This window comes from Lagopus muta, chromosome 6, assembly GCF_023343835.1.
Source record: "Lagopus muta isolate bLagMut1 chromosome 6, bLagMut1 primary, whole genome shotgun sequence".
NCBI lineage: Eukaryota > Metazoa > Chordata > Aves > Galliformes > Phasianidae > Lagopus > Lagopus muta.
In genome coordinates, this window is record NC_064438.1 from 54,209,816 (window position 1) to 54,232,093 (window position 22,278).

Consider the following 22,278-nt stretch of genomic DNA (forward strand, 5'->3'; position numbering starts at 1 on the left):
CATCCTCAGTCTGCACAGGGAGACCAGAGCTGCTTTGGCACCTTTGCTTGGTGCTTTCCATCTCTGGGCAAACCTGTGGGGCCTCACCCTTTCACAAGGATGGGAGCAGTTTGGTGGTAGAAGAGACAGGCAAGACCTTAAGAGGTCTCTTTCCACCAACATTGCTACAAAAAAAAAATAAAAAGTCAGGAAAACCAAAATGCAAAATTAAGCCAGGAAAAAAAAATCTAGTTAGGCATTACTAAACATTTCTGTTTATTTTCAGTTGTCTTTTCTTGTGACGATTTTCCAGAAAAACACTTTGTTATGGAATTGAATTATTTGAATCACTAATCCTCATCAGATAAGAAGGATCACTGTGGCTGGAACAGCATGATACTGAAATCTCAGCTCAGATGAGATGACTGAAACTGATCTTTGATAAGGCCACCCTATTTCACATTAGGTTCCTCCCATTCTTAGCAAAGCAGCACCATCTTTTTACATACAGGAGAAAACCCTCAAACAATAAACAACATAACCTACAAGCGATCATAGATAATAAAATCCTGTCTATCCAAGGATCACTTGTTAGATAAACATTGGGAGCAAACAAATCACCAGGCAGCTGCTATTACACAAAGTCTCAGAGAAGTAATGAGATCCTGGAATCCAAGGGGCACAAACACAGAAGCCTCCTTCTAACACGAATGTACTGAATGTTAAAAGAAATAATAGCTATTAGCAATTGTGTTGTGGTAATGCCTAGAGGCCTCGTTCAGGTATCAGGAGAGCGGTGCCAAGCCGTGTGTACACACAGGATAGGAGGCAGGCCCTGCTTTGGAAAGCTGGCACACCTGGCTTTCAAGAACTGGCTGTGAAGACACCCTGGGGAAGAAGAAAATCTTGTAGAAAGCACAAGGAAAGTTTGCATGATGTCCAGAGAGTGCAGCCCTGTTGGCAAACTCTAAGGTTTAACCTCCCAGCAGGACACAGACCTGACTTATTTCAATAGATGTTGCATGCATTGCTCCAAATGATATCTTTTAACTTTTTCACTTCATTATTACTCCCGGTTCTAATGACAACTAACTGCTAACAATGTTACCAAATCGTCCAACTGATTTTTCTTCTGGAGAAAGCCTGCATTAAAATGTGGTTTCTATTTTAAAGCCTTGTATAACACATTTTAGCCCAAAGCATTATTTAGTGGCTACATTCTAAACCACTAAAAATTTGCTCTTTATAACACCAATCTGAAGATATGACTACCCTCGTGTTTGACCTTTTCCCCCCACCTCTGTTGCTGTACCACCCAACGCTTTTCTTTAAATAGCAAAGTTTGTAGTTATAATACTCCTGCTACAAAGGGGGAGATGTGCTTCAAGTGAGGCCATACATCACCTCAATGGAATAAACCACTGCAGTCACTACAAATGCTGGAGATGATCTACCTGAAACATTTGGAAAAGCTATCAGAATCCTGCCAGGGTCACACAAGCATACTCACACAGGATGTTTACATATTTTCTCTGCCAAGCAACTACTTTATCTGAAACCCCTTCACAACTTAAGAATCAAAACTTACCAGCAAAGAGCAAACAGGGTAAAGCTGTGCTTTTTAACACGTTGACCTTCTCACAGAAAAACTGGGAATTTGGGGCAGGAGAAAGAAAGGGGAAGATCTGGTTCTCTGCACCCTCGCTTCCCAACCTGGCAGCTCTAACAATCACCAGCAGCCCCTGCCAACCTGCCATCCATTGGCCCCATGAGGCAGAGCTTTGCTCCGCATGACTACACTCTTTCTTTCCCTTCCCACAGCCCAGTTTCCCACGTGCACAAACAAGCAGGGAATTCACATATACAAAGAAAAAGGAAATAACTACTCTTACCAGTTAAATCTAAAATACCCATAGAGTTGCAGGCGCCTTTAGCACATTGTTCTGCCATGCCACACACAACATGCCCTAAAAAAGTGCTGAATAAGTAACACTACTGCTGCATATCAGACAGCAGTCAGTTGGAGAGTTCTGCTCAGGAACACAGGCAGGACGTTTGGGGAGATGACAACAATCAATGAAGTCTGAAAGCAAAGTGCGACCATGGGAACAAACAGGGCTTGAATTCTTGTTGGATGCGTTTCTTGAATCTAACAAGCCCTCTGGATTCTGGATCTACAGCACATTAATAGATCATAAACTACTCCTGTGACTGTGAAGACACAACCCTGGCTGAAGGAAGGAGGTATTCCATCTTTGTAGACCTTTCAGGTGTTTTAGGTCCCTTCCCAGCAACTAACTTCAATTCCTGGCATGCATTTACTGAGCTCCTACGTGATACATTTGCAGGACCAGCACAATTACAGACAAGTTTGCACTTCTCCACGAGGTTACGAGGATCAGTTTCAAGTTCTGTTGCTTCCAAAGCAAATGGCTATCAGAGGCTCTGGAATCATCTGAAATTTACCCACCTAATCCCCAGAGCTGGGGAATCATCACATGCTGCACAAATTGACAAGGTTCAGGAGTTTTCAGGCAAAACTTCAACTCCCTTGTGGCAGGTACCAGAATATCACATAACAGCAGTAAGTGGGAAACCTGTATTTAAAACTACATAAATACAAAGCAGTTTCCCTTTCTGTGCACACACAGACTCTTCCAGAATCCTCTGGCTAAGCTGCAATCAGTCTTTCTGTTCACCCTCTCCTTCCTCTACACCATCCAAAACATATACAAACAGAACTACACCCACATTGTCTCCTCCAGATATTTGGACCCATATGAGTGTGCCTGGTGTTTCCCAGCCACACGATTTAGCTCTCCAGCCTCAGCCTTCCGATGCCAACAAAAACATGACACATTGCTCACAGCAGTAAGTGTACTGGATATGTTTCTACAAAATGCCTTCGTGCAAAAAGCAGCCAGGGCTCCTTTGAAAAGCAGCATCTCCATGACTTCCTTCAAATGGCATTCGCTGCCTTTTCTGCACATTTTAAGCCACCTCTTCATCCTCCAGGACAGAAAAAAGAGAAGTCTATAAAACCAAGAAGCAAACCATTTAGGAGTCTCTCCTTTGAACACATCCATGTTTTTCTAAGCAAAATCCATCACTCCACCATAAATCACAAGTCACCCTAACTAAGAAAAAAAATAAACTCTGTTGATAACATAGGCCCCTTCCAAAGGGCAAAGTTCTACTTCAACTAAACCAAAGAAAAAGAAACCAACGTCTGTTCCTAAACCTTCTTCTTCTGCACAGCAACAGAAAATGCTACCACAGTGGTATGTAAGGTCATCAGCTTCAAAGCAGCTTCAACTACTGTAACTTGCAGAAGCAAAACTGATGAAAGACACCATATGGCTTCTGTCATGGTAGATAAAGCTAATGGAGGCATATAATGAAAATTTGAATTTCTCTTCTGTTTAATCTTTCCCAGTGCAGCCCCGACAACCGCTTGCAAGCCCTCCTTTTCTAGCTATAAAGCACTACTTCCACTTTGAATTGTGTTTTTCCTTTGGAAGATAAAATATTTTACTTCACAACGCCCTACAGTTCAGCAAATACGGTTAAAATATACAGGAAAAAAAGTAATTAGATAAACATCTGATACTACAATAAATCCTATTACAGGAACCCAACTTCGACATAGGCAGCTTGTCAAGATAAAGGCCTATGGTCTCATGAGCACAGCACATCAAAAATGCAAGCATAAAGACTTACCTATTTCTTCTATTTCTTCCAGGAAATCATTATATTCACTTAGGCTGGGAAAGTCATCCTCTCTTTTATTGTATCTTTGAGAAAGGAGAAACAATCGTTTGTATAATGCACACAGATGAAATTTCAATTCAGCAAGGCTCTTGCTGCAAGCATATTAAGTATTGACCTAGTTTTATCAACAGTGTTCTTTGTTGCTCCCACAGCTGACCAACGTACACAGTCTTTAAAATGAGACAGAAGTGCTTGGAAAGGAGACGGTCTGGTATAAATCAGTGCTATCTTTCCCTACTGTTTGTAGGCTCCTTTTTCAGCAGTTCAGGTAAACAGAAGCACAAAACCTAGTTCATTGTTATTCCAAGCCAACCTGTCATCATGAAAAACCTGCTGAAGGCAGAAACAACAGCAACACCCACAAGAAAACTTTTTTTTGTACAAGTACGGAAAAGAGAGTAGGGCTTTTTGCCAACAAAAGAAAGCTTATGTCAGCAGCAAACTCAAAGTGCTACATGATTATCTTACTCCATACCAATAGATCCTTCCAGAACTCATTTATTCAACTCTCTGTAGCTGGAAAAAAGGGACAACAAGTCTGGTAAGAACACAGACAAGCTCTCAAAATCAAGATACGTAGCCTCTCACAATAAAACACAGAACGGAGATTCTGCCTGCTCTGCAGCAGACCAAGACACATGACACCTAGAAATACAAAAACCAAATTCTGAGAACTCAGGCACAGTTCCAATTTGGAGGGGGAGGTGGGTCTGCCTCCGAAAAATTAATCTGGCAAATCCAAGCAGGCCAAGTATTTTACAGCATTTTCTGTTCTAACTATGCTTCTTTTTGTCTTTAGTCAATCAAGTTGACTTTATTCCAATTTAACTTTTGTTAGCTTCACTAGACTTTATAATCAAACCTCAAAATTATTACTTTCCACATCAGCATCTTGTATTCAGTGAAGCAATTCTCTTACATCTCATAAGATTCATTTAGTTCAAGTCTTCACTAAGTCTTAGACAAAGGCTGCCAAGCTTACGATTTACCTGTGTTCCCTCTTGCACACCTCTGTCCAAGTTTGCTACATTCCATCAGCCCTCCTTCTTTTAGCACTCATCAAGTGGCCTACTTCTTTTTTTCTTGTAAAATATCGTTTAATGGCCACAAGACATGAGATGCAATTTGAGATGCAATTTATCTCAACTCCAAGAGCTCTCAAATCCACATGACTGTCTCGCAACACAGTGCTTGTAAGCAATGGTTTCTGCTAACAATTGCTGTGTGGAAAACAATGTGAACAGCCTCTCTTCTGCCCATTTTCATCTGGAAGGGAACTAGCCTTCAGTTCTCCAAACAGGTCCCCAGGCAACAAAACAATCCAGGTCCTAATTCTGTCCCACTCCCATGTTCACCCCTTCAAAGGGAAAGCAGCTGTGGTCCTCAGCATGAAATCATCTCCATTTGGGAGGTAGGTCTTTGCCAAATACCCCACACAGAAACACCCAACATTTTCTAACACTAAGTAGGAGTTCCTCCAGGCTAAGCTGAGACTTCATTCCTCAGTCATTGCACAAAATCAGATTCTCTATAATTCCTCAACGTTAAATGGAGTCAAGTTAAGTTCTGGTGTTGGGTTTTAGGAGTTTTTATTGGTTTGTTTTTAAATTGCTACAGGAAAAATAAGACAAGTTTTGAAAATGGGAGCCACGAAACAGATCCATATTCTGATCTTTTGACTGGTGACACTCACATTTTCAGCACTTTCTTACGGATTTCCACTTCCTTGTCAACAGCAGGATCGTCGAAGAGCTGCACCCTGAAGTTACTCTTCCGCAGCGGCGTATCGCACTCATGGCAGTTCCCAGCCCCTCTCACAAACAGCAGCTCCACGCAGCTCTCACATCTGAGGGAGAAGGACATAGAGGCACATACACGTTAAACTGTAAATGAAAGACTTGGACTCCCTTTTTTTTATTGCACATGCTCTCCAAACGAGCACCACATCTCCCCTTTCTTTCACTTTTTGCACACTGTCACATCAAACTCCGCCGTTCTTCCCCAAAGCATCCAACACCTGCACAGAAGCAGGGACTCTGCACCATGCCTGGAAGGAAACGACCTCAGCAGCACAAAGGCATTCACTCACCCTGCCCAAACAGCTTCACCTCTTTGCTGAGCCCGAAAGCTAATCCAAACACAATGATGGGTTTTGTGTCATGAGGAAGTTTGTTTATTGACACCAAACTCATTTCACACCAAGAAGGCTGCAATATCCTTATTTACTCTGAGCACTACCTTGCCACACAAAAAGCCCCGTTTATTTTCTCAGCACGAGGGGGGATACCAGATCCTGCCCAGAGCCTTCCAAAGCCCTTACCAGCATTACTGTGGAGGAACTATTGCAAAAACCCAGCTGAACTCCAGCCCAATATGAAGAAAGGAACCCAAAAGAATCCCTACACCATTTTTACCTGTGCCCGACATTCTGCACCTCTCCCACACTTGCTGTTAATACTTTCAAAATTGCACACAAATAAGTGCCCTACAGAGGTGCACAACAATAAAAATAACCTTCAGGCTTTATTTCTTCCATCTTACTGAAGATTTCAGATTTTAGCATGACACTAACTAGCAAGTCAGCGGGCATTTAAGAAAGGAAGAGCGCACTAGGAGCTAAGTTACTGTATAAAAAGTACTTGGGTATGAATAAGTGCAAATTTCCAGCAGAGGACAACACCTGCTGCAGTCATTTCCTACTGCCAAGGGGGGCAAGGGGTATCTATTTATAACCTGGGCATATTGAAGCCAAGACTGTTGTACATTAAGGGCTGTGCTGTGCCTTCAAGTCAGCACAAAATCTAAACAAGTTAAGGGAAGCAATACTGACGTGGTTGCAAAGGATCTTAAACAGAACTTCCACCCCGCGGACCGGCTCCTAACTAGACTGGTTCCAGTACACACAGAGGCAGAACTGACTACTGCCAACCAGTTTTGTTCAGCTGCTGTTTGGGAGATTAGAAAGTGTAAGAGAACTGTGATTGTATCCTACAATTTAAGAAAAATTACTGCAATTTTGTTTGTTAACAGAAGTAGAACTCCAGCTCTGTAATGCATCTTGCAGCTGACTGCACTAAAGAGCAAATGTTGGATTTACCTAGAGATTTCCCTGCTCTGGCATTCCTCTGGTTAGAGAAACAAATGCACTTAAAAACACTTTAGCTGGGAAGGGAAAAAGCAAACCTTTCAGCAAGCTATGTCTGAAAGTCAGAAGATACGAGGACATGAGCTCAGGCTGCTTTAGGGAGGTGTTTTAACTCACTGTTAAGCAACACTAAATGAAAGAGAGAGACGAAAGGCTCTTTCTCCTTCCCACAACCGGCCCATGCCTGCAGCAGCCCTGCACACAAGGACAGTTTCACTGTCTCCTTCATTCTGGCAGCCAGCGCTGTTTGTACATCTTTCAACACAGCAACTACAGCACTTGGAAAGAAGAAAAAAAAAAAAAAAACCAACCTTGTCTCCTCCTTCCTATTTTTAAGTTATAAAAAAAGGTGAGCAAAGCTCCAGAACTTGGCAAGAGGATCCAAGCACAGGTGTTTGATTTGTTTTTATCACAGTGTTGCCTAAGGACCAACAGAACAGGGTCTCCCTGTGCGAGATGTTATGCACAGACAGTAGCACCTGAAACTACTTCACCTTTTTCCCCCCCTCTCTTCCCCAAATCAAAGACATTTCAAGTTTACGCAGGACCCAGCTAGGGAAAACACCCCTCCTTGCACAAGCACTCCATGCAAGTGCTTCAGTGCCTGCCCAAACTGGGAGCAGAGCTCCTAAGGCTAGAAAGCTGCTTTCCTATAAAAATCACATTTAAAAAATAAATTTAAAAAAAAAAAAAAAAAGATGAGTGCAAACTTCACAAGGGGAATCCCATATCAGGTGATTGAGTTCTTTCTCATTCACACACATCCATGCTTATATTCATTCTTTTTGAACACAGAAGCAGTTATACGGGCCAGGACAGGACCAAGCCCAAGCCCTGCCTTCTCTCCATCTCCCCATAGGTTTAATGCACCCATTTAGACCCATACTCAATCCCAGCAGAGCTGCCTATGCCCCAGTGATGGACGCACGATGGGTCCCACAACTCCTCCTCGCTCCTGGAGGAGAAAAGCCATCTCCGAAATTCCTGGCAAGTGAGCCCACCTCATCTCCTGGAAAAACAAAGTATCCACGATAGGATACTAAACAGCAGTACACCACATCGGTTTGCTCTGTATTTGCTCTCCCTTTCATCCCCAGGAAGGCACGGCTCAGCCTCAGCAGTCTGCAGCGATGCACATTTTTGAGGACAGCAGCACTAAAGCAGCTCAGCGGTTTGGCAGCACCGCTGCACAAAGCACAGCACGCCTTACACACATCTCAGTGCTCAGGGGCTTCAGGATCATACGGAAAATGTTTTGAACGCATTGCAGAAAAAGAGAAGTTCCTCCACACACAAACTCTGTGCAAGGAGGACAAGAGACAAGCAGGGGAGCCCCCGGCACATCCAAACTGACAAGGATGGCCCAACGCAAGTGCAGCTCCACAGCACTGCTTATTTTTCTAGCTTGGCTGGCAAGAGAGCAAACAAAACAGAATGAAGGAAGAGCCATTCTCACAAGCAGAGCACTAAATACCCTCCCTTTTTAAATTTTAGATTCTGCTGACCGGAGCAAAAAATTTTCAGGGCTTTGATACGCAGCCATTAATCAGATCAGAAAGAGAATCTTTATTGCTCTTGCTGTTGACTGGGAATATTAAAGAATGAGTTACTGACCTTCTTCACAAGGGCTATTTTTAGTAGATACGCTCGTTAAATAGAATCAAGTATTTAGAATCTCTAAGGCCCTCTTTTTCAGCTTTTATAACCAAGATGTTTCTGTAATTTAAACTAACAGGCAAAACAAACCATCCTCTCTACTATGGAAAAGTTTAGATTAAAAACATAACGATACAGTCTTCTGTACAGAGCCAAGACGAACTCCAAACAAATGAAATGGAAAGTATCAGCAAAAATAAAAATAAATAAATAAAAAAAGATGTGTTTTCACTTGTTCCTCAATTCTGATGTCAGATGGAAATTTACTTACAGAAATGGAATGATCCTTGATTTACGGACAGGGAACATTAAAAACAAACAGGACCAAAAACCACACGAAAAAGCTTAGAGAGACATCCCCATTTTTAAATCAAAGAGGCTTCTAAGAACATTCACAGGCTTTTTGTTCAGCTCAGATCAGACTATTTTGAGTCCTGTAAGGACATAAGTGGCACAGTGTGGAGCATGCAGCCATCAGACCTGTTTGTTTCACAACCTCCAGTATGTTGAGCAAGTGCTCAGAACCCACAGAGGTTTCTACCACGTAGCCAAGAGCTCATCTACTATTTGCAATTGGCCATTGCAGGTTTCTTTTCCAAAACCAAGTTGATGGACTAAGAGGTACATCCTAGAATGCAGCTTCTTGGAATGGACTGCCCAGGGAGGTGGTGGAGTCACCGAGCCTGGTGGTGTTCAAGGAAAGGCTGGATGTTGCGTTGAGGGACATGGTTTAGTGGGAGCTATTGGGAATAGGTGAACGGTTGGACTGGATGATCTTTTAGGTCTTTTCCAACCTTGGTGATTCTATGATTCTTCTTGGAGTCTGCAGCAATGATGAACTTTCACTGATCCAAGCAGCTCTGGGATCCAAACGAAAGCAATTAGTTTGTTGAATGCTACATTACAGGTTAGGTATCAAAAACAGAGAGAAGAGAAAGAAGCGTGACTGCAATGGCACACGTCAGAGAGCCCATTATGGCAGTAAGACATCTCAGGTTATGGGCAGAAATCACAGTTCCATCCACCAACAGATGAGAATGTAATACTTTATAAGCTGTATTCAGTTGCCTGCAGCCCCCCTCTGCTCAGCCCACAGTAACATGCACTGCAAGCCTGAACTTCAGAAACCACTTCCAATTTATTTTTTGCCCCACAAGAATACCGAGACCCTAGAGAGCTGATCTTAACCCCTCTTGTAAATAACAGAGTATAACAACAACAAAAAAAAAAAAGGCTCTGGTACTCGGTCTGTAACTGTATCATGTCAATTCTCAGCATCATCTGCCAAGCATACCATCTTTCTTTTAGACTATTTATACCTTTGGGGAAAAGGATGCACGCATAGACTTCTGTTTCACTGCTGTTCTGTCAGACGAGTTCTACTCCATACTGCAGAAAGGAGGAGGTGAAACGAACCCAGATACCTCAAGAATTCCAGAGACACTCAGCCCCAGGTAACCCTATTTTCCAAACACCCAGACACACGTCCGGGTCATTCTGCAAACACTACAGCCCAGCTCATCCCACCTGCACTCACCAGAAAGCAGACCAGGTTGCGGTTGAACTACAGCCCTGAATGAGTGGCAGTGAAAGCAATAAATAAATAAATAAATAAAAAGGACACTGGGCATGAATTAATGATCAACAGAAACACTTCCACCAGCCATTGTGTTTCAACATCGCCATTACAAAACCATTTCAAGTGGCTTGGGCCTGATAAGGGAGTTTTGCAGCAAACTGAAACTTAACTAATGCAGAACACCAGGCTTTTTTTTTTCTTTTTGGACCCCTTAAGCACATAGAAAATATTTCCACTGATGTTTGAATAAAAGTGGTTCTTCATGAGATACTGCTGCATAATCAGTTAAGCACACAATAATGAAAACGTATCCTATGGCACATTTATCTCAATTGAGTCGAGATGACAAGCCAATACTTGAAAGGCCAATTCTTGACAATTCGCAAGCAGCTGCACGGCATTGAGAAATAAATGTTTTCACAATGACTAGGCATACCAAAATCGATAGAGAACTTACCCAATGCACCAGAATAACGACTTCAAATCCATTACAGCCGACTGGGCAAACACATGCACTAAAACAATAATTCAACTATGTCAATAACACTTTTCTTCTGTTTTATTCTCTTTCAGTAAGAACTTTCGCAAGTTTTTCAGGTTCTCAATAGATCAGGCTTGGTTGCTTCCAGGATTAGGAGCTGCCCACAAACACCTGACCCTGAGACACCATTACGAAATTCCCCACATCTGCCTTAAACCTATAAACACACACCTTTCACACGGGGTCCAGCTCAATGCACCCCTTGGCTCACAGCACCCAGCACAAACACGCTTGTCGTCCCCAAGTTCAGGCTCTCACACCAAGCTCCACACAGGACATGCTGCCCCACAGCCATCTGTGACATCAGAGGAACTCCTGGACCACTGTGGGCAGGCCTTGCTGGCTCACTTGCATTGGCTTATAGAACACCTGCACATATCAGAAATCTCACTTGAAAAACTAAAACACATAATTGAAAATACGCACTTTAGGGACCCAAAGTAGTCACAAGAAATGTTTTGCTTGAATTAATACAATAGCGTGTAGAAGCAAGACAAGGAAATAAGGCTGTACAGTAGAAAGTGGAAAATAAATCAAAATGGTATTAAAGGCATGATGTGATATCCTGACCACAATACTGAGTGTCACAAGACACTCCCACGTTTCACGTCTAATCTCAGACAGTAAGAAGATAAAGTTGATAAAACACACATCTGCAAGAGAACTGGGCACATGCCCAAGGTTTTCCATAAAAACAACAGTGGTCTGGGGTCTCAATGGGAAGCATGCAAGCGTTTTAAAAACCATCTCAAAAGCAAGATTTCTCAAAATCAAAACCTTTACCAATCTCTTGCAGGCATACCTGCTGAATGCTCTGCATATGTTGGCTCTTCTCCCTTGGCCTTTGGGAGGAACCAAGCCAAATTTCTGCCAAAAGCACTGACTTGTATTTCACCCTTAGCATAAAAGCTACACAGTCTGGTTTCCTTGAACTATTCAAACACAGTGAGATACCCTGGACACATGTACTGTGTAACAGCTAAACAGAACGGTCTATTGGAACAAAGACAACTTCCAGTCCTGACAGCACTGAGAACACTGCTGGTGCTCAAAGAGCAGCGTACAAGGAAGAACCATTAGGTTTCCTTGGCTTGAAAGTCACAGCAGATTGTGCTTTCAAAGTGCTCTGTACTAGCTGCTGTTTTATGATAGAAAGCAATCAACTATTTCCTTTCAGATAAGTAGTTTTAGATAAATAGTTTCATTCATTGCTGTCAAAAACTAGTGACCAAATAAGTTGTGAGACACCATCTTCTGTTCCCATGAGCAGCAAATGTCTTCACAACCTTGATTTTGTATGTTCAACAGAGGAAGCCAACACTTGCATTTCTATGTGTTGAGGCAGCAGCAGTTCCAAAGCTGTTCATCTCCCTTCACCCTGCTGCACAACGTCCCTTCCCTGCTGCCATCTCTCACAGGCCAGAAACAAACACTTGTGCAGCCATATGGTTGTTTGCGGAGTTTTTTTTCTGCCAGACAAACTCACCCACTTGGTTCACCGCATAGCTCACATATACTTATACCAGCACATAGCAAAGGGCAAAGTGAAAAGAGGAACCAGCAAAGAGGGTGAGAACACTTCAGCAGGATATTGCCAAATATAAAATCACAGTCAGAGCAGTACGTATATCACACTATGCCATGGAGGTCTTGAAAGACACATGTTTCAGAATCATTCCTTGGGGAGGCTGAAGCTGGAAGGGGAGTTGTGTTCAGCATCAGAGGATGCCAGTGCCCAGAAGAATGGTGAAATGCCACATACCTCAACAGCTTGGCAGATCCCACCTCCAAGCAGAACAAGAAGAACCCATGAACGAGCTCCAGGCCCCAACAAGTCTGGCAGCCAGACTTCCTGCAGACAGGTCAGGGCATCCCACAAAAAACATTCACATTCAGGCATCTTGCACCACTGTATTTACACACAGTTGGTACTGACAGCCGGGGATCCCTTGGCTGAGGCCACGCATGGAACACAAGCAGAACAGCTGGGCTGCAAAGAACAAGGATGGCACTGCAACAACTGAAGCTGATGTAGGCACACAGCCTTGAAAGCTTTGAGAACAAAAGGCCCTCCACAGTGTCCAGCATGGACTCACATTATGGCTGAGGCTGGCAGGGCCCTCTGGGTGCCTCTGGCTCAGGGTTCCCAGGCCTGCATCCAGGCAGCTTCTGAACATCTCCCAGGAAAAGGCCCCACAACATTTCCAAGCAGCCTGAGCTGCTTTTAAAGCTATCTGAGATGCGACATCTCAGCCCTTGGAGGAATACTTCCCCTAGAAAAGACTTCCTCACAAGTGCCCATGAAAGTAACCACAGCAAATTGAAGTGGAAGATGCCCAGAGCCAAGATGCTGTTTGAGATGAAACAAGACCCAGCATCAAGGTACTGGGAGGCAGCATGAAAAGTTTCCTTCCTAAGCTTTGAATTCAAGAGCACGCAATGCTGTCTATTAAAACGTGTCCTTCCCTTCCCTCTCCCAAAGCTTTATGACATTCTTTTAGCTTGATCCAGAAGCATAAGAAAAGAGAATAGGATTAATAAGCATCCTCCTTTACTCGAGGGTACCCTCGGCTGCTTCATCAATATCCCTCCCGAGAGGAGCACTGCAAAAATCACAATGGAGTTTAGTAAGCTTATGAGGAAGACTTCATGACCTGGTTGTGTCTTGAAGACAATTTGAATTACTAATCAAGAAGAGGTCATTCAGTCCTATCTATGGCCCTAGCTGCTTGTCCTAGTTCTGTTTTTAGAGCAACAACATGCACAACACAGATGTTCTAGCATCTGCTCTTAACAGAAATAACTCCTAACCGTCAAACCGAAGCACTCTTTCTTAAATTACACAGATCCACATTCTCCCATCAATAACCAAATCATTTATCTTATCTGGCATAAAACATGATGTGTGAATGTCTCAGAGATCCAAGCTTGATTCACTTGGGTCAATTTTTGTCACCTGGAAAAGGAGAGAGGGTAAAATCACACTGTTCAGTTTGTCTGACCTTAGCAACTGATAAAATAGCACCAAAGAATGAGAGCAAGCATTCTTTGCCCGTCTTATTTCAGATAGTACAGCAATTTAAGACATAAGCAACAGATATATATTCAAGCATGTGGAAAAAAAAATCTGTTAGCATTACATACATATTTCCATATACATTAGCTGATGCTTACTTCTGTACACTTTGCACTACAACACGTCTTAGCTTGGAAGCAAAACAAGTCTAGATGGATAGTTTCTGTGCAGCAAAAGGTGGTGGTCATGCCTCAGCAGCCCGTCATTCCCTCCTCTTCATCAGCCCTATGTGGACTCAGTGCACAAACCACTTCTCAAGACTGCTGCCATTTGGTGAGACAGGCCAAAGGCAGCAGCACCCTTTCAACAGTAAGGATTCAGGTCTGCCAGGTAAGCGTAGGTAACTTAACCCCAATTCTCTACCGGAATTCCAATGGATTGGGCTGCTCTTAATTGCCTGACCTACAGCCATGCTCAGAGTGGCTTGCTAAAGCTTTCTTGCCCCTACTGTAACAGTGTGAAAGAATGGGAGAGAAGAAAGAATGACTTTTACATTGTCCTCAAAGAGCTGACAGAGCTGAGCCTAAATTACAGTTAATATTGAAAGCTGCAGAAAAGTTCATTAAAGAAAATAAAAAGGACCAACATTTTATTGCCATCTTGCACCCACACAACTCAATCCTTGACAGGTTTGGGTGAGTATTTTTTCCAAGTGAAAGGCATAGGAAAAATAGGGGAAAAAAAAATGACAGAGTGAAAGGTTTGTGTACATCCATTTTTGAAAACAGACAAAAAAGTAAGATGAAATGGTATGTATTTGGCAAGACAACCACTAAAAAAATCTAACAAGCAATTCACAGCTTGCTGAACAAGTTCACTTGAAAATAACCACACACAGACAGGGCTGGAAGGGCCTGCTGGGGTCATCCCCTGCATTTCCATGGAGTATTTGATATCTGCACATCTGCCCTAAATGGCACAGCAAGTTAGACTTACAGGTTTCCTCTACTATCTGTAACCAAGCAGATTCTATTCTAAAAATTTAAAAAATAAAATAAAATGAAAAAATAAAGCTTTTTTTTTTTTTTTTAATCTCACCAGACTCCGTTTTCCTCTGCATACGTGCAAAGGAGCATCCTTCAGAAAACCCCAGCAGTAGCAAATCAAACTGCTTCCCCCTCCCTCCTCTCATTTGGGAATCTCCTACTTCCTACCAATTTTTAAGGGTCATTCCTCACTTCATTTTCACATAATCCCTAAACAACCATTATCACATCTTTACTCAGCATGAGGTAAAATATAGACTGTGCTTGGTAAACAGTGGAGACCTTAAGATTACATTCTTAGTGGGACACAGCATGATAAATATTTCAGGGATGTCTCGAAATATCCTACAACATGTAGTGTATATATACAGCATTATGTAATGTGTATCACATATAATGTGTGAAACTATCTCAAAAATAAACATTTTTAGTTTTTTCTTTTTAAATAGAGAGAAAAGAGCAAAGCCTCCCCCTATGCTGGCCATCAAGCAGGTCAGTCTGCAATTTCCCTTTTAAGGGTGGCACAGATCCTAATCTACCTGAAGGCAGCTAGGAAGCACTTCTTTGCATTGCAAATGTAATCACTTAAAATCAAATCAAAATTTTTTAAAAAGCACATATTTTTTCCTTGATTCTGAGCTTAAAAACAAACAGCAATTGCTATTTTAATACATTAACCAGGTTGGTTAATACCAACTTGTTTTTACTACTCAAAACTTTCTGAAAGCAAGGAAAGTGGTCATATCCAGTGCAACTCTTCATAGAGAAAGGTATTAAATAAAAACAAGGAGGACACGTGCCAGGCCTTCATTAGCTGCACTGGCATCTCAAACATTTCCTAAAGACTGTAGGGAACAAAAACCCAGCCCTGTTCCATAAAGCTGGAGGTGCCTTCAAAGGTTATCAAACATGGCAAAGTAAGCAAATATTTTACTCACCAAAGAGGTAACACAAATTATTTTCCCAATGTTGCAGCACATCTCAAACTATTTAATCACAATGACGATGAATGTGCTACATATAAGAGTTACCTGCTATATATTCTATTCCCTTTAGTGGCACAGAAGAAGCAGCACGATGCATTACACTCTTGTTTGTGCTTCTATCCACATGCATTATATGCCACAAAGCTCACAGATCAGCACACCCAGAGCTGTTACCCTGCAGTGGATGCAAGCACTCAGACAAGAGACAACCCAGGACACGGGCAGGGGAGCACACAGCTGCATCTCCCCCCAGCTTTTCACATTCTAATTTTTATCGAAAACTTTGAAGTGAGACAAATATCCACAGATCTGTTCCTCTTTACGTGTTGGAGCACAGAACTGTTGGGTGGTTGTGTGGCTCACAGCCAACCCACAGCCATCATTGCTCAGGCAGCACAGCTCTGCCACCCCACAGGTCCCCACTGATTGAGTACAGGGCTGTCAAAAATACACAAGGAAACAAACACCCCAAGACATAGATGATCAGCTCTACACAATACTTGAGCTTATCTGTTTCACCCAAACATCAGCTGCGAAGCCTTCAACAATGCTGCAGGTTTTCTCATAAACACCACGCTGTTCATAATTACAGAGGTCTGTGCACCTATTTTGTATTGGGATCACAACAGCTGCATTAAAAACATTGTTCCCAGTCTGAGAAACAGCTGCTATTACTTTCCTTATCCACATAAACTGCACGCGATAAACACTTGATACTATCTAGCACTGCTAAAAGCAGTCAAATTAAAACTAATCAGGAGACTATAGCCTTGAGCACATATCCCTAGAAAGACTGGAAGCCTTTGAACACACAGTTCTATGGTTTTCAAATGCTCCCAGCGACATTTGAATAGTAAGTCATTCTCCAAGCAAATCTGGGGTTCTGCAGATCCTTCAGAAAAGCAACAGCCCTCTAAATTGTTTGACCAACAGGTTGGGGTCCAGTAAAGAAACCTCAAAACACAAAGGACAGGACGCCCTGAAATGAGGAATCTCACCAGTTTCTAACATTGTGGAGGTGCCCACTTCAAAAGTAGGCCAGAGCAAACTGTGTACACAAAGCATAAAGTTTTCTTGATTACAAAATGAATCTATAAGGAGATTCCAGACTGTGAATTATTTACTATCATCATTTCAGAGCATTATATATGAGTGAATTATTGGGCTCAATCCTGCAAACTTTAAGCACAATTTGCTACTGATGTCCAGCAGGGACACCCTGGGCAAACAAGGCTTCTTCAGGACTGGTTTTCAGTCTGTTGGCTGAGGTTCTCTCTCCACACAAACCTCTGTTCTCCTCAAACCTGGAAGCACAAGCTTAGCATTGCAGCACTCTCCAGGAAATCCACCATCTTACCCACTTCCACAAAGGACATAGCCAGGTTTACCAGTCACAAATCATAAAGGGATCCAGATGTGAGGAAGGCACAGGCTGCCTCTAGATCCCAAAGCTCACACAGAAGCTGTGCAGACCCCAAGAAGCCAGAACCCGGTACAGGAGCTGCAGTTGGTGACTATGGGACTGTTGCACAACATCTGAATCTGAAGAGCAGCTCTATGCAGACTGTTGTGTTACTGTTACATTACTGTTCAACTGCAAAGACTGGAATCCCATGCCGGATGGTTTTCTTGGAGAACCCTGTAAAACAAGTTTGGTGGCACTCACAGAATCTAACATACAGGGTTAACCAGTTGAACAAAATTCCCCTGTAAAAAATATGCTTGGCCTTAAAATAAGTAAGTAAGTAAGTAAATAAATAAATAAATAAAAATCAGAGGACGGATCACATTATCAAAGTGGCTCCAAGGTGGGAAGCAACACAGTTCTACTCACCGTGGTGCTCAACAGACCAGCCCAAACCTGCTGTCCCACCATGGTCACCTTCCTCCAGCAATGCAGCTCAGTGGGGTGCAGGCAGGGGGTGTCAGCCCCCAAACAATTTCCTGCCTGTTGTGCTCATTAGAAAAAAATACACGTGTAAATGAATTCAGTGATCCTACAGAGCATGTAACTGGCCCTTCTTTTTCCCCCCTTCAAGGAGGCCCTACATGTCACCTCATTCACACTACATCAGCACCAATCCTGGCACACTGAGTCTTCAAAACCATTGTATATTAAAAATAGAATGCATGACTCAGGTGGTTTAAGGATGCATATGCTTACACAAAAAAAAAAAAAAAAAAACCCACAAAAATATCACTTCTAATAGCAATTTATACAATAGTCGGCAAAACTGCCAAAAAAGTTGGCTGCAAAACTTTCAAATGATGGAACTGAAGCACACCATGTGTTCTTTAAGAAAAATTAGAGCTATTAAAATGCAGGGCAGGGAAAACTTCCTTGCTGATCAGCCCTTACGTAGATTTAATGTCACTGACGGTCAACGTTCACCTTATCTGAAGGTGCTCTCATGGAGGCAGGGGCAGCAGAAGCAATCTCCTGCCTCTCCTTGTCTGCTGAAGGTCTGACGTTAATGCTTACACCTCTCAGCCTGCAATCACACAGATACAATCACACCGAACTCTTATCAATACTCTATGGGTGGAATTAAGTCTCACTCAATTTCTCGTGAGCTTTAAATGATAAAGAGTTAAAACTGTGGGAATGTACATAATAAAGGTAGCTTAAAGTGTAATGCGGGCTAAGGCATTAAGAGTGAATGCACTAATAAGATAATAGCATGTTTTGGTTCTGCTGGAGAGGCAGGAATTTCTCACTAAGGGCACAAACAGCCCCAAGTGCCAGCAGCACCTGCACCATGCCCCCACCCACACAGCAAACAGCTGACACTAAGGACAAACTGCTCCTGCAGCAGCAATCTATAGCAAAACCAGTTTCAAGTGGAGCTAAGTGGTCCATGAAGCGGCCAAACCAAAAGTTGCTCTTTGTTTTTGACAATATACAGTTCAGTCACTTTTTCCATCCCTGGGGTATCCATTCAAGAGGCGTGTTAAAACTCAATACTTCACCACTGGCTACACAACAGTTTACAGCCTATAGACTCATTTTAACTTTCTCAGACATAACATGTCAGAAGTTGACTATATTCAGATCTATTTTACTACTTTAAAAAAAAAAAATCTGGTCTAATCCTTCAGGCAACTGCTGGAGAGGAGAGTTTGTTTCATAGCCCACTGGGAATGGAGGAGGCCAAGGAAGGAGGGGAAACAAAACGACAACCTCTGGTGGGCTTCAGGGCTTTGGATTCCACGCCACACTTCTCATTTGAACAGCCCCACAGGTACATCAGTGCTTAAAACCAGACTTCATTATCATTCACAAACTCCAGCCCTGCAAGACAACAGCCTCCAGAGAGCAAGCACAAACATCCCCACTACACAGAAAGGAGAAGAGAAAAATCAAGGAACAGATTAAACACCTGAGAAGATTCTTATTAGATGCACTGAGTAATTCCTATGTAACTGCAGAGCTTTTGTTTTACTTAGGAAGCCAGTGTGGATTTAGGGCTGCCCAGCATTCCTTTCTGCAAGCAATCCTAACAGCAAGGCTATACTTACACTAAACATGGAGGGGAAACTGATCAAGAACTGCTTTCCACTTTTTCACCGCAGATGTAAGTATTCTAGTCTTATTCAAAAAGAAAAGCTATAAAGGAATAATATACATTAAAGGGAAACTGCTTCAAAGAAGTGAGAGCCTAAACTCAGCACACCAGGCTACAACTCCACTTTGTTCCACTCAGCAATACCAGCAAGGGTCTTTCCACCACTGAGGAAACAAACAAACACAAAATCACCACTGCTTCCTGTGCTACAGGAATTACTTATCAACTATCAAATTCACACAGAGCAGAAACAAGCAAAAGAACCACGCTGCCCAAAGGGATGCCTGAAGACACAGAGCCCATGCTCCCTGTCCTCAAGGCACAACTATAGATAACTGTATTTTTGGTTTCTATTTTTGGGACTTTGCTCGTCCTGTCTGAAGATCACCCTGCTCCAAAGGTCGCATGGCAGAAATGCTTCCTGCAGCTTTCACAGGCTGCTGATGCCACCTGGGGAAAATGCGTCACTCCGATCACTGCCAGAGCACCAAGGAAAACAGGTCAGAAGACAAAAGCCTTCCTCAACTTGAAGCGGTGTTTACGAATGTGATGAATGCCAGTGTGTGTCCTAGCATGCAAGCCTGAAAATAAGTCAAGCACCTGGACCTCTGCACAAAAGGCTGACTCACCTGTACGGCATCCATTATCCTTTGCAGAGACCCCAAGTTTTGCACTCCAGGGACACAAAGTACTTTCAGGAAGCTAAAGGCAGCGTGACTTTCCCTTGTCCTTCTCTGCAGCTGCACACAGCAGGTAAGAGCTATGGGATTGCTTCCCAACCACAGGCAGCAATGACTTGCATGCACACAAAACACTCCCAAGATCCATCCCTACTCTACTCTAAGAGCAGAACAATAAACAGCAGAGATTTAAGAACCACAATCACCTAAACTCAGTGTTACTCCCCATCCCACCTTGCCACTCCACTGAGAAAAGAACACACGTAACAAAGCAAGCACTCCACTGAGAGACACTGCATTAAACAAGTCATGGGGAAACTGTGATTTTCTTGTTCACACTGTGCCCTCAAATTTGTTTGCCTTTCACACTACAGCTAATTCAAGGCTGACTCCTTTCCCTGTGCAAAGCCATCGTGAGCTGAGACTGCAAGGGTTTTTCAGCTACCAATGTGAAAGATGCTTAAAAGAAGTCCACAGAAGTAACATGTTGTGATGGCAGCCACGACGCATCAAATATCAGCCTTGCTTCATGGTCAGTCCCACCACAACCAAAACAGATTCTGCTTTGCATTGTCTTCCCTTCCGTTTACGTAGGGAAGAAAAACAGGCAAAATGAAAATCGTCGCTCACACGAAGTACCACACATTGATCATCCTGGATAACACAGCTCACAAACACCTCATTCACACTGCTGACAACACCAGGAGACCAATGTAGAATGAATCCCTTTGCTCCAGCTTTGAAAGGGCTACAAAGAGACCTGAAAAACTCTGACCATGCTTCCAAGCAAAAAGTTGCATCTTCCCCAGCATAGCTCTTTCCAAACTGCAGCACTTCCAATAATCCACAAATGATCTTTTCATTCTCAGGAACATAAGCTTTACACAATACAAAGAGATGGTTGCTTGTGATTTGTTTAAGCCAAATCCAAATCCAAGCTGTACAGCGTTTGAGCAAAAAAACAAAAAAAACCTGAGCCTCTGCATGCTCAGGCTGTCAACTAAAGCAAACACATCAACCCCCACCGAATGCAAAGGGGAAATTGTGTGGGATCATCCAACATCCAAAGTTTTGGGGCATGGCTGCCAATAGCTACATGGTTAATTCATGCTGAACAAACACTACCAGGACTGCCAGCCTCCCGGTGCGGGGCTGAAACCATCATCAAGGAAGCACGTGAACACTGCATACGGTTATTTTTACCCAGCATCACCTATGGCTACAATTGCAAGGTGCAGTCTAGCCCTACAGTAGCTCATCCTTCTATCAAATCAAGGCTGATATGGCTTCCCAGCCCTCATTCACATCCTAAAGCTTGTATTCAGTTTCCTGGGAGCAGCATAAGGAGCTAATCCATTTGAAAACCATTAAATGGATCAAGCCCTGCACTGGCTCACCTCTCAATGCCAAAAAAACAAATGTAGGAACACACGGTAGGACAAGCATGCAATAATGAGGATATCTGAATTTCAATGAGCTGGACTTACCACAAAGACTCAACTGGAAGTCACCATGTATGTGTCCAGCAATTTCTTTTATTACTTTTTATTACTTTTTACCAAACTGCTGCTCATCTTTTTCCTTCCTGTCACCCTTATACATAAAAGGCATGGTCAACAAAGTCTTCATGCACAAAGCAAATATGTGTCCAATCAAAAGCTTGTATTTGCCAGAAGCAGAGCACAAGCAGACTCAATGTTTTGAGCACAAGCAGTAACAGTACTGCCAACAAGGGCACAATCACAGATGCTTGACAGAGCACAGCCTTCTTCTTCGTGATTCAGCTTAAAAAATGCACAGATAAAACCTGCATGGGAAGGGGCATGACTGCCAAAGAGTCTCAGAAAACAAGAGAACCCACAGGAAAGGCAGAGAGGCAGTTACAGAGCAGATGTTGCTTATCCCCACCTCCTCCCTGTACCTGCATCAGCACTGCAGCTTGCTGCCTTTCCAACACGTGGATGTAACTGTTTGTGGGGTTGGGACACAAGGCATAACAAATGTGAAACAAGGGGGGAAAAAGGAAAAAAAAAAAGACACCATATCCAGCTTAATCCCACTCTTTTTCAAACTCTACTGCTTCTTTTTAATCTTAGTTTCCCTTCCTCCAGGATCAAAATTTCAGCTTTAATACTGCACAGCAGCACTGAGATGACCCAGTGCATTAGCTGCCCAAAACACTGTTTTACACAAGTTACCTGTCACCTATGTGCTCCATGTCATAACACTAAATAAAACCTTTTAAAACCTTAAAAACTGTACTGCAAGGTTGAAATATAATTACCTTAATGAACACAAACACCTTTTCTGGAA

The 22,278-nt window shown here is 42.8% G+C and overlaps 1 protein-coding gene across 1 annotated transcript in view; it reads right to left on the reverse strand.

Annotated features, from left to right (window-relative positions):
* MNAT1 (MNAT1 component of CDK activating kinase) overlaps positions 1–22,278 on the reverse strand; it is a 115,142-nt gene that overhangs the window by 79,052 nt on the left and 13,812 nt on the right. Inside the window, exons 2-3 of the mRNA XM_048947498.1 lie at positions 5,444–5,596; positions 3,700–3,773 (exon numbers count right to left, since the gene is read on the reverse strand). Of these exons, the coding sequence (XP_048803455.1) occupies positions 3,700–3,773; positions 5,444–5,596 (227 nt within the window). The remainder of the gene's footprint in view (positions 1–3,699; positions 3,774–5,443; positions 5,597–22,278) is intronic.